The sequence below is a fragment of the Vanessa atalanta genome, chromosome 3, assembly GCF_905147765.1.
Source record: "Vanessa atalanta chromosome 3, ilVanAtal1.2, whole genome shotgun sequence".
Classification (NCBI taxonomy): Eukaryota; Metazoa; Arthropoda; class Insecta; order Lepidoptera; family Nymphalidae; genus Vanessa; species Vanessa atalanta.
This window is the reverse complement of record NC_061873.1, coordinates 6,117,430-6,130,844: the sequence shown is the minus strand read 5'-3', so window position 1 is coordinate 6,130,844 and position 13,415 is coordinate 6,117,430. Positions and strand designations below refer to the sequence as shown.

Below are 13,415 nucleotides of genomic sequence, written 5' to 3'. Positions count from 1 at the left end.
TTGAAGCTTTATATATTTTAATGTAATTTTTTTTGTAGCCATTAGATCGTGATCAACCAAATGGAAGACCGCAATGGAGATTCACCGTATTCGCTCAAGACGAAGGGGGCGAAGGACTCGTAGGTTACGCTGACGTTCAAGTTAATCTAAAAGACATCAACGATAATGCACCAATATTCCCACAAGGTGTTTACTTTGGCAATGTTACTGAGAATGGGACAGCAGGCATGGTTGTTATGACTATGACTGCCATAGATTACGACGATCCAGCTGAAAGTAATAATGCAAAATTATGGTATTCGATCGAGAAAAATGTAATAGAAGAAGAAACAGGTTCACCAATATTTGAAATAGAACCAGAAACCGGTGTCATTAAGACAGCTGTATGTTGTTTGGATCGTGAAAGGACTCCCGATTATTCTATTCAAATCGTAGCATCAGACGGAGGGGGGTTAAAAGGAACTGGTACAGCATCTATACGAGTTAAAGATATCAATGATATGCCACCTCAATTTACTAAAGATGAATGGTTTACAGAAGTAGATGAAACGGATGGAACAAATTTACCAGAAATGCCAATTCTTACAGTGACTGTTCACGATGAAGATGAAACTAATAAATTTCAATATAAAGTAATTGAAAATAGTGGATACGGTGCTGATAAATTTACTATGGTTAGAAATAATGATGGCACAGGTTCACTTAAAATCGTTCAACCTCTAGACTATGAGGACCAATTGCAAAGCAACGGTTTTAGATTTAGAATACAAGTTAACGATAAAGGAGAAGACAACGATAATGACAAATATCATGTAGCTTATTCTTGGGTTGTTGTTAAACTTAGGGATATAAATGACAATAAACCCCAATTTGAACGCGCAAATATTGAAGTATCCGTGTATGAAAATGCTGAAGTCGGCAAAAGTCTTGAAACATTTAAAGCTACAGATCCGGATCAAGGTGGTAAAAGTAAAGTTTCATACGCTATTGATAGATCATCGGATAGAAAAAGACAGTTTTCTATAAGCCAAGAGGGTACTGTAAGTATTCAAAGATCTTTAGATAGAGAGGACACGCCTAGACATCAAGTAAAAATATTAGCTATAGATGATGGAGTTCCTCCTCGAACAGCTACAGCAACTTTAACAGTTATTGTGCAAGATATCAATGACAATGCACCTACATTCCTTAAAGACTATAGACCAGTATTAACAGAACACATTACACCTAAAAAAGTAGCAGAAATTTTAGCCACTGACGATGATGATAGATCTAAAAGTAACGGTCCTCCTTTCCAATTCAGACTTGATCCTGGTGCTGATGACATAATAAGGGCTTCTTTCAAAGTTGAACAAGACCAAAAAGGTGCCAATGGTGATGGTATGGCAATTGTTTCCTCACTTCGGTCTTTTGATAGAGAACAACAAAAGGAATATCTCATTCCTATCATAATTAAAGATCACGGAAATCCAGCTATGACTGGAACTAGTACTTTAACTGTAGTCATTGGTGATGTCAATGATAACAAAATGCAACCAGGATCTAAGGAAATTCTTGTATATAATTACCAAGGACAAGCACCAGATACTGAAATTGGAAGAGTTTATGTTTACGATTTGGATGATTGGGATTTACCCGATAAGAAATTTTTCTGGGAAAGTTCTGAACATCCAAACTTTACATTAAATGAAGAAACAGGTATGGTACAAATGAGACATAAAACAAGAGAAGGCAGATATCATTTAAAGTTCAAAGTTTATGATCGGAAACATACTCAAACTGATGTTCCTGCTAACGTCACTGTTTACGTAAAAGAAATATCACATGACGCAATAATAAATTCAGGTTCAATACGAATATCAGGAATATCGGATGAAGATTTCATTCGAGTCTGGAATTATAAGACATTAAGTGTATCTAGAAGCAAGTTAGATATATTTAAAGACAAGTTAGCGGATTTACTGAATACTGAACGAGAAAATATTGATATATTCAGTGTCCAATTGAGAAAGAAACATCCGCCAGTAACCGATATTCGTTTTTCAGCACATGGTGCTCACTATTATAAACCAATTCGGTTAAATGGCATCGTATTAATGCACCGAGAGGAAATCGAAAGAGCTGTTGGAATTAATATTACTATGGTTGGTATTGATGAATGTATTTATGAAAACCAAATGTGTGAAGGATCTTGCACAAATGTCCTGGACATCAGTAACTTACCATATATGGTAAATTCTAACAAAACTGCACTCGTTGGTGTAAGAGTTGATGTTATTGCTGAGTGTACGTGTGGTGCGAGAAACTTCACACAAGCCGAGACATGTCGCAATTCTCCTTGTTATAATGGTGGTAGATGTATAGAAGGTAAATATGGTTTAACTTGCTCTTGTCCACCCGGCTACACGGGTCCAAGATGTCAACAAACATCAAGAAGTTTTAGAGGAACTGGATGGGCGTGGTACCCATCTTTGGAGATGTGTGATAGTTCTCATTTAAGTTTTGAATTCATAACACGAAAATCAGAAGGTGTTTTGCTATACAACGGACCAATAGTCCCACCCGAACCAGAAGAAATAGTCGTATCAGATTTCATTTCTGTTGAATTAGAAAGAGGAAATCCCAGGTTACTTATAGATTTTGGCTCCGGCACATTAGAACTCAGAGTGAAAACTAAGAAGTCATTAGATGACGGCGAATGGCATCGCTTAGATATATTTTGGGATACTGAAAATGTACGAATGATTGTCGACTTCTGTAGATCAGCAGATATTCAAGAAATGGAAGACGGCACACCACCAGAATTCGATGATTCAACATGTCAAGCAACTGGAAGCATTCCGCCATTTAATGAATATTTGAATGTTAATGCACCATTGCAAATTGGAGGACTTTACATCGAACATTTTGATCCTACGCATTATCATTGGCAATACATGCCCATTGGAAAAGGTTTTGACGGGTGTATTAGGAATTTAATACACAACAGTAAATTATATGACTTAGCACATCCTGGATTATCACGGAATTCTGTAGCGGGCTGTCCACAAACTGAGGAAGTTTGCAACCAAGCCGACACTACCTCGAGATGCTGGGAGCATGGCACTTGTGTGGGAAGTTTTTCCGAAGCTAGATGTCAGTGTCAACCGGGCTGGACCGGACCATCGTGCAATTTACCAACAACACCCACAAGCTTTAGACCCCAGAGCTACGTTAAATTTGCACTAAGCTTCGAACCTGACCGATTTAGTACCCAAATTCAACTTAGGTTTAGAACTCGAGAACCTCACGGAGAACTTTTCAGAGTTAGTGATCAACATAATCGTGAATATGGAATTTTAGAAGTGAAAGATTCACGACTGCATTTCCGATTCAACCTAAATTCATTACGGACAGAAGAACGCGACGTTTGGCTAAATTCTGTAGCAGTTGATGATGGCCAATGGCACATTGCTCGTGTGAGCAGATATGGCAGCGCTGCCACTCTGGAAATCGATGGTGGCGAAGGAAGACGATATAATGAAACATTTACATTTGAAGGACATCAATGGCTTCTTGTTGATAAACAGGAGGGCGTATATGCAGGAGGTAAAGCCGAATACACTGGTGTGAGAACTTTTGAAGTATACGCCGATTTCCAAAAAGGATGCTTAGATGATATCAGATTAGAAGGCAAACATTTACCATTGCCTCCAGCAATGAATGGAACTCAATGGGGTCAAGCAACGATGGCAAGAAATTTGGACAGAAACTGCCCATCAAACAGTCCCTGCATCAACGTTCACTGCACAGAACCATTTGTTTGTGTAGATCTTTGGAACGAATACGAATGCACGTAAGTACTCATCAACTATCAATATAAACTTCTAAGAAGAATGTCATAATTAATTAAAATCATTATGACATTTTTAAGTTGCAAACGTTATTCGCAATATTTTCTCTAAATAAAACATTTGTTCAAAAAGTACTAAATTATATGATTAAATTTAAAGAGATTATAGCTGCTGGCAAAACTCATTTTAAATTCAATATTAATTTAATATATATTTGATTGATTTTATCAGTAACTTGATCATTATTAATTTTAGGCGCGCACTGAGTTCCTTTGTAGGTTTATTTATACGTATCGATTTATTAACATACTTATATTATTTAAGACAATTCATTTTTTATTAAAAATATAATAATTATATCGCTTATTATAACTTCTTCGCTTTCACAATATACAATTATTTAGTACATTTATAATTACGTAATTATTTAATATGCATTTCACATTATTTAATTAATAATTCAATTGTATTAATATAATATAATAATATTTTTACGTATGCGTGTATCTGTGTATGTTAACATATTGTGATGGTGTCTAGCTGCGGTGAGGGTTTGGTATTGTCTCCGGACGGCAAGGGTTGCGTAGACAAGAACGAATGTCTCTACTTCCCGTGCCGCAACGGCGGCTCGTGTGTCAACCGGGAGCCGGGCTATCGCTGCCATTGCCCTGAGGGTTTCTGGGGCGAGAACTGCGAGCTCGTTCAGGAAGGCCGCACGCTCAAGCTCAGCATGGGCGCGCTGGCGGCCATCCTCGTCTGCCTCCTTATTATCATGAGTGAGCACATAGCCTAGTCGCGTATCGCGTGTCTCCTCACCCTTCACCCGATCACTATCGCACACTCATTATCTATCTCATCTTATCTACATATATAGACGTAGTGCATGCTTCGTATTGTGGGGGCTCAGTGCGCGCGATGGTGCCGGTTCGGGAGGTATAGCGCACAATGTATAGGTGTCCGGGTGGATCGAGTCGCGCGGGTGGGACGTGTGTCAACGTGAACGAGTGCGTGCACAATCCGTGTCTGAACGGCGGCACGTGCGTGGACCGCGAGCCGGCGCGCCGCTACGACTGCATCTGCCCGTTCGCCTACACCGGCCATGACTGCGAACTAGAACTGCTGGCCTCGGGAATCATCATGCCTTCCAGAGATTTCATTATAGCTATCATTGTCTGTTTGTTTTTGCTTTTAGGTGAGCACTTTATCATTTTGCATGTCTTCATACTTATTTTATAAATGTTTAATATAGTTTAATGTTCTTTAGTGATCATTTTCAGCGGTAGACGTAAAATTCAATCTCGGTGTTAGAATATTAAATGTGATTAATGAATGATGTTTGAACAGCTCTTATAAAGATAATTATTACTATTAGTGTATTTCCTCTTCATTCGTATAAAAGGCGGTAACAATTCTAGATAGGTCAGAAAATGCACGTCTAGATAATAATACTATTCGCTAAAAGCTCTGTTCATGCTCGACTTTACGAGGTTGGCGTTTATTCTATGAATCGCTATAGACATATTCATAAAGTGGTAAGGTAAACGCTGAGTGCAATATATAGAGCTTACAATAAGATTACTCATCTTTATGTAATATATATATGTAACTTTGTTAGAAACATTGATATATATACTGTATATAGTATTTTACAAATATCATGTTTTCACATCGTACCAATACACCAATTTTAGTTTACGGTTGTATTTGTAAATAATATTTATTTGAAACGGAAATTGTAATCATAAACAATATCCACTTGGATTTCCAATATCTCAATAAGAAATTGTTCTTAGAATTAAGTAATAAAATATTTTATTACGAAACGATATAACGGGACATTGTCTTGGGCATTAATAACACACAAACTTGTTATATCGTCGTGTTTTTTATAACATCATCCCACTTATGTATATATTGATTATACATATAATAAAAATTTAATCAAGGTGGTGTTTTAGTCATAAATGAAGTTGGTCAGAAATAAATAAATATATTTTTGGTAGTATAATGACTATTGCAAATAACTTCAAAATGACCCCTATTTTAGGTGCACGTTTGGAGAAGCGCCAACTGTTAATACAATTCTGTGTTACAAATCCTCTTATAAAGCGCAACGTATAAATCATACTTGAGCGCTCGTGGGATCAAATTTTCAGTTTCGATAGTAGCTTCCCGATAAACCTCACAGTATTTGAAAATGAACACTAACACCGCTAGACCCTTTATTAATAGCTTGTTTAATATGCCACATTCGCACAATAGAAACTGCGATCGTTTAATTGCAATCGTAAACCAACGGTGGATGTGAATGGAGTTGTTCAATTTAACAGCGATTTAAACAAAAAGATTGATTCGAGTAGAGGATATCACGTAGACCAATCAGTATTAAGCTTATTCGTTATAATCGATTAAATACGTTTAAACTTAGTATATTTAAATATTAATCAACTTTCTATCTCACAGTTCTTGTGCTGGTGTTTGTGGTGTACAATCGCCGTCGAGAGGCGCACATAAAATATCCAGGTCCAGACGACGATGTTCGCGAGAACATTATAAACTACGATGACGAGGGCGGCGGCGAAGATGACATGACCGCCTTCGATATTACGCCCCTTCAAATTCCAATCGGCGGACCGCTCCCTGATCATGTCCCATCGAAACTACCATGTGAGTGATTAAATATTAACAATGTACAAAACATACCGATTTAACTAAAGGAAGTGTATCCATTAAAATTATATTAAATGCAGATCAACGAGCCATTAAATGTTTTTCATGAAAAAATGTTCCAAGCACAAAGTTCAAAGAGAAAACAAGTGTCATACGTTTTTATACTGAAGGCAGTCCTTTGGGTATTTAAAGGCTTTCCGTTCAAAAGGCAAAGGCAATACCCTTGTAAATGTCACTTGTCTGACGCTCGATTCGACATAGCCTTTAGGAGTAGAGCCCGATGCGATGATTTATATACATATGTACAAGTCACTAAAAATTGCCAAGCTTCAGTCTTTGTGAATTGACTATCCCATAAAGTTCGATTCCACTGCGACATCGACAACGGAGCAAAATAAAGCTTTGTCTGATATCATTATTCTTTTGTAAAATCAGCATAATAAATATTACAAAACGAAAGCCTTTAGTGCTGGAACAGGAGTATTTAATTTTAATTTAGACGGAAAAGCTGCTGCTCGCTTATCCTCGTTCTAAATTAGACCTATTATCAAATCCACTTTAATGCTTTAATCTTATGTAAAGAAGCCTCAGCCACTTAAAACATTCGCTTGATGAAAATAAGAATAGCCTTAATCGGCTCGTCTAGATGTGATTTAAGAAAACCGAATGCCTAAGGAAATTTCTAGTTTTTGTTAGTATTTCTACAAAACTTTACTAAGTTTTATTTGCTATTATAATCGATATTTGTTTCTGGTATTAAATCAATATCAAATGTTTATTACATTTTAATTTATTAACAGAGATCTGAAATTAAAGATGAATAAAAAAAATTAATATTCCCATTTAGATCCGTTGATGGGAGTGGGCCTAGGAGTAGGTCCAATGGTTGGTGTAGCACCAGCTGTGGGTGTACCTCTGCCAGGGGAAACGAACGTGGGCATGTTCATCGAAGAGCATAAGCGAAGGGCGGACAGCGACCCAAACGCGCCACCCTTCGACGACCTCAGGAATTATGCGTACGAAGGCGGCGGTAGCACTGCCGGCTCTTTGTCTTCGCTTGCTTCCGGTATGTCTAGAATGTGGTATCCATTCAATAGAATATGTTTGTATGAAAGTTAAAATGTGCCTTATAGTAATAGAATATAATTTTACATTATATTTTATCTTGATTGTTGTTAAATTCACTAAGAAATTAATTGTATAAAAACATGATTAATTGGACTTAATCCATATTGTGTAATTTTTTTCCTGTTCGAAGCCCAGAACAAATTATGTTCGCAAACTTTTCGTATACCATGAACATGATAACATAACCATACAACTTGTTTTTGTGGTACAATGTAGTTTTACAATGCTATGAAATCTTTAAAAATAGACGCTATAAGAATATCTCCTTGAACAGGAACTGACGACGAAGTGCACGAGTACGACTACCTGGGCGCGTGGGGCCCGCGGTTCGACAAGCTCGCCGACTTGTACGGCCCCGACCTCGACGAGCAGCTGTAGATCTCATCCTCTCCCCGCGCACCCCGACGACGATTAGTCAATTGTCTCCCCTCTCCGCTCGGCGCGCACATCTCCGTGACGTCCCCGTGACGTCTCCGTGACTCCTTCGTGACGTCGCGTCGACGTTCGGCCGTGACTACGAGTATCTTAACCGATTTTCTAAGAGTTTATTTTATACTTTAGGAATCGTTAGCTTAAGTATCTCTATGTACGTTTGATTGCGAAATTTTTTATGAGGTTTCCCGACCGATTACTTCACCAAATATTTGATATAAGTTTTATTCGAGTTAGCCATATTATGAGTCAGTATTTTATTGGAAGCTAACGAGATAAGTGGATTTCTGCCGGAGGGCCAGATGTGAATCGGAATCGTGGGTGTTTGTAGATAGTGTGCTATAAATGTGAATAATTTATACGAGTATTTTGTAAGTCCACAGCTTTACGTGATATCACTCGACGTTCGGCCCTTCTGCATTAAATCAATGTACCTACTATGAAAATATGTTATATTTTATATTAATTATAATAATTAATAGAGTCCCTTTGGACGTCGAGTCTATAATGCTCATTCGATATGGAAAGTATTCGCTGGGGATGTATATACGATAAATTAACGACTACCCCAATTATCTTAGTTTAATGTAAAACAATTTACATTCTACTTGAAATTTCCATGTAAGTGAACTAACTGTACAGTAACTGGTGTTCCTCTCCGAGTCTCCATGTAGTATTAGACGATATAAATTAGAATATCTGTGAAGGTCTACGGTCTACTCGTAATAGTAGCTAATTAAATAATACTTATCGATTGGGAGGAGTTTCATTCAAATACATGTGAGATTGATAGACGGATGTGAGGCAGCGCGAAGGGCACGTGCGCGTGGGCGTCACTCGTCGCGACGCGGGCGGTGACGTCACTGCGCACTGCCGGTGTGAATGGGAAAGTGCCAATCTATTAGCGTCATCGACGCAGCTAATGACCGTAGCGTTAAGTGTTTGCACTTTATTTATTCAATATATTTAAATATAAATTTAGTCGCACCTAGAAAAATATCAATAACTTACTAAGAGTGTTGTGCTAGGATTATTCCATCGATTTTGACGTGAGATAGTTATTGCAACCGTTAGAAGTCACTAATTTAATGCTAATTTTTAAGAATTTATAGTAAAATAATTAATTAAATTACAGGTTCTTTAAAACTGTCTCACATCGACATCGAACTAGGATCAGTGTAAATTTTAGAATATACTGTATTGTGTTTAAAATGACTGATTTTATTATGCGTTTGAAGCCTAAGATTTTGTAGATTCGGTTGTTTAATTATAGACTTTGAATATCTACTATAAGAACACCTCTAGTTTGCACACAAGAACTACTCGTCTCTATAATAAAGCAATTCTCGTTAATTACTAATCATGTAAGTAGGAGTTTAATGTTTGTCCGATAACGACATTTAGGTTTTTATTATTCCTTTATATATATCATTACACTGCCAGTAATCATATAGACAATTTATAATATAAAGAATTTTTGTCCGTTTTTTATATTTCAGTCTTTACAAAAAAGGTGGTATATTATTTTTAACTATTTATTATTAAACATCCTCCCCTCGCGACAGAATTGTGCATTTAAATGCACAGACTAGCTCCGTTTTTATATAAGCTCTGCGTTGTCTCGAATCGTGTAGTTTTACTAAATAATAATTGTCTACCAAAGAGTTATTTGTGTCAGCGACACGCGTTGCTTCGTCACATAAACATCGAGTAACTCATAACTGTACTTACCGAATTTAAACGTAAATGTAAACGTTCACACGATTTCAATCACACTTTTATAACATTTGAAAATTATGCCATTGAAGCGGGTTCGTCGATACGCTGTTTGCACTTCACACATCAAAATGTTGACGGTCGATTGCTCCTCACCTGACCCCTGTACACCTAATTAAGACGGCAGAGCACAGAATCCCAGTACAAATTGTGAATGGTGTGAAGTTCGCGCCGCAACCGACACCGGTGCACGTAATTTTATTTTAGACACTAATTATAATTATACCGACATAGTTATGTTTTGTTTCAACTGTGATTATTTAGTTGTACAACTCTGACGATTACATAAAAGAATTAATAAAATATGAAAAAAAAATATGTATGTTTCATTTCATTACACCCCAACCCTTATAACATTTATATTGACGTACGGAATATATATAAAATTCTATACCATAAGCTCTGAAACAAATAAATATGAAATGAGGTATAAAAATTGTATGCCCAGAGTTATTGACATTAAGCCGAGACCGGCCATTGTATTCACTTTAATCAAAGGATCCGAGTTCAAAAAACCTTTTTAGTACCTAATTTATTTGCAATTCATTTCTTGCTTGAATGTAAAATATGAATCAATCAACTATGATAAAAAAGTGCGTGGACGTGCGTGAAAAGTTCTACTTCTAGTCGTATATATTACTTCTACGAAAAATAGTTCGTAATTACATGCAAAAAAATTATTATAATATATTACGACAGATTAATAATAAAAACTATTATTATTATTATAAATATAATCACTTTTTTCACCACTACTATAATTTAAACTGAAAAATGAGAACTTGTCGATTTCGAGCGACTTGACACCTAATCGGCGGTTAAGCGAGCAACTTTATCACATACATTTTACGTCACCCTGGGTGACCATAAAACAAATGACTTTATATTTTTTTTATTTGACTTTGAATTTATCTGGCCTGACTTGAACGCTGACTCATAATCTGCAGCTATAATCATAAGTCACATAGCAAAGAGACCAGTCCAAAACAAATTTTCGTCGATTTAAGATGCCTAACAGGTATTCGATCATTTAGTACAGAAATTAAAAGTAACAGAACATCGATTTTTTTTTAACTCGGACTATCAGTCTTACCACCACACCACTAGACCAATGAGACAGTTGAAGATGCTGAATGTCACCTTAATAAACGACAAGTATCTGCCAACCCACAAAGCTTGGAGGAATTAAACTCCGAATGTAACAGGCGCCTTACAATGAGACATTTACAAGCTACTGCAGTCACTTGCTTCCTTAAACTGGACTTTGACATGAATAAATATTAAATAAAAATCGTAATATTAAATGATATTTATGTACAGTCAAATTCGTTCATCAAGTAGTTAACTCTTAGTACCTTTTGAAACTAAAGCACTAAACAGACAGCTGCATATAAAATTAAACTAACATGGTATGATAACTTGGTTCAAAATAGTGTAACCTCTTTGGACTACGTCTAGTGTCATTCTAACATGAAACCTTTTTAATGGCCTAATAAGCCATTACAAGATTTAAATTAGATGTGATATCTTCTAATAAATTGTCAATGTCTGTCAGTGTCATATATTTTCTTGCAATATCTTGCAATTTTACAACAATTAGAATAAAAAAACTTGTAATATTATTCGACCGTTATTTTGAGTGACGGTTAATGTAATGCGTGACGTGTGATGAGTGGTTTCATCGGCACCGGGAAATGGTTCCTTGGCCTTTTTTTTTTTTGTTTAACGAGGAGGGAATGCATTTACGCATGCCGCCCGGTCGGGGGACCGGGACGGGTATGTGGGACTCAACCGGGAACTAATGCCCCGTGCCAGGGCACGCTAGTGCTAATGCCCTGTCCTACCCACTAAAACCATCCTCGGGTTTCCACCATGCCGCCGAGTGGTGAGGCCACGGGATCGCCAAGGGCATGCAACCGCGACCCCACCAGCGGCAGCCGCCGTAAGGCGGCTGAATATTCATGGAAAGAGCGCCTACTGCGCGCCTTCCCCCTCATCCTCCACGCGGGAATGTGGCGAACTCCCCCGAGTCCGCCACTGGAGGCTGGGCGTCAACGAAGCTGACGCCTTGCGGCGGATAAGATGGTAGGCTCCGCCGCTGACCGCCGGTGTAAAACACCTGGGAGGCTCGAGTAGCGAGCCCTCCCACTCCCTCCTAGCCAACGAGGCCACTCACATGGTCCGCCCTGACGCCGATCAGGGACGTACCAGGAGCAGCCCCGCGGCATCCCTCCCGCCAGTCTTAGCCGTGGCCGACGAGCAAGCTCAAGCCGGCCCCGTTGCCCAGGGTACACCACGAGGAGGTGACTGACATGTACCCCATGGTTCCTTGGCCTGCAAAAGCGGCGGATATAAACCCTATCGAAAATCTATGGGGTTTGATGGTCCAGCGGTGGATAAATAATAACGATAGAACCAAAGCAGCTGTCTTAGAACATTGCCGAAGTGTTTGGGAAAGCTTCAGAGGAACCGCCATATGCCCTCGCCTTGTTGGATAAATGCGACAGCGACTACAATCTGTGATTGATACGAATGGCGGATATACTCGTTTTTAATAAAATAAATAATATTTGTTTAAATTTATAAATTTTACCATAATTACTATTAAATTTACTACTTCAGTCCTGCGGTTACACCCGAGTTCCCGAAATATTTTAAGTTTTCTCGGAATAAAAGCTATCCAATATGTTATTCCAGTAGATATTCTATCTGTGTGCAAATTTTTATCCAAATCCGTTTAGTAATTTTTACGTGAAAGAGTAACAAATATCCATCCATACCTCAGAGAAATCAGCCAGATCCATACACAGAGACTTCAGCGTTTATAATATTAGTAGGAAGTAGGATTACTTCTATGCACTCTCTTTTATAAGAGACAAGACAATATTCTAATCTCCGATGTTACACGAGCATTCACGAAGGCGTGTGAGGTTTCGTGAAAAGTTGATAATTGTCATTCCGATTGACGGCTTCTTATTATTATTATAGCCTTTAAACGCTATTATACTCTTTGCTAGATGCGACTTACAATGACATTGCGACGCAATATGTCATATTTAATCGGTAAAGCAGGTTATCGCTCATACTAAGCACACGAAAATAGATCTTAAGATGACGAACCTTTTCTTATCCCGACTGTACATACAAATATTAGCCACTTCTATGTTCATAAAATATTTATTTAACAGTGATATCAGAAAAAGATTTCGCCGAAAAGTTTTCGAGAAAAATGTTAGAGCAACAACACAAGCTCATAGACAAATTGCAGCAACGGATTCCTCTAATATTTATTTTACACCGAAAAGATATTGAAGAACTTTTCGTATGGTGAAAATATTAATGATTACAACGACGCTTTCGTACAGTTTTCTTTACTCTCAATCGGACCTTGCTTAGTAACTACAAATAAACTGTATAAAAACAAAAACAAAATGTATGTTTCCTTTTTCGAAGTTTAGAATCAGAAATCGCTTAGATCTCTCGCAAAAAAACGTTTATATTATCAACGAATTCTGATTGAATCACTCCTATTAATTTAGTACTCCGAATACTTCAAAAAAAACGCAAAAGTCTTTT

The 13,415-nt window shown here is 37.5% G+C and overlaps 1 protein-coding gene across 2 annotated transcripts in view; it reads left to right on the top strand.

Annotated features, from left to right (window-relative positions):
• Positions 1 to 10,147, top strand: part of LOC125077293 (neural-cadherin-like) — a 92,497-nt gene extending 82,350 nt beyond the window's left edge. Inside the window, exons 7-11 of one of the 2 annotated variants that reach the window (XM_047689203.1) lie at positions 39 to 3,835; positions 4,787 to 5,025; positions 6,297 to 6,500; positions 7,351 to 7,569; positions 7,906 to 10,147. In XM_047689203.1, coding sequence (XP_047545159.1) covers positions 39 to 3,835; positions 4,787 to 5,025; positions 6,297 to 6,500; positions 7,351 to 7,569; positions 7,906 to 8,009 — 4,563 coding nt within the window. In that variant the 3' untranslated portion in view covers positions 8,010 to 10,147. Of the gene's footprint in view, positions 1 to 38; positions 3,836 to 4,373; positions 4,610 to 4,786; positions 5,026 to 6,296; positions 6,501 to 7,350; positions 7,570 to 7,905 lie in introns of both variants that reach the window. The other variant, XM_047689204.1, reaches the window with a different exon arrangement.
• The last annotated feature ends 3,268 nt before the right edge of the window (positions 10,148 to 13,415 follow it).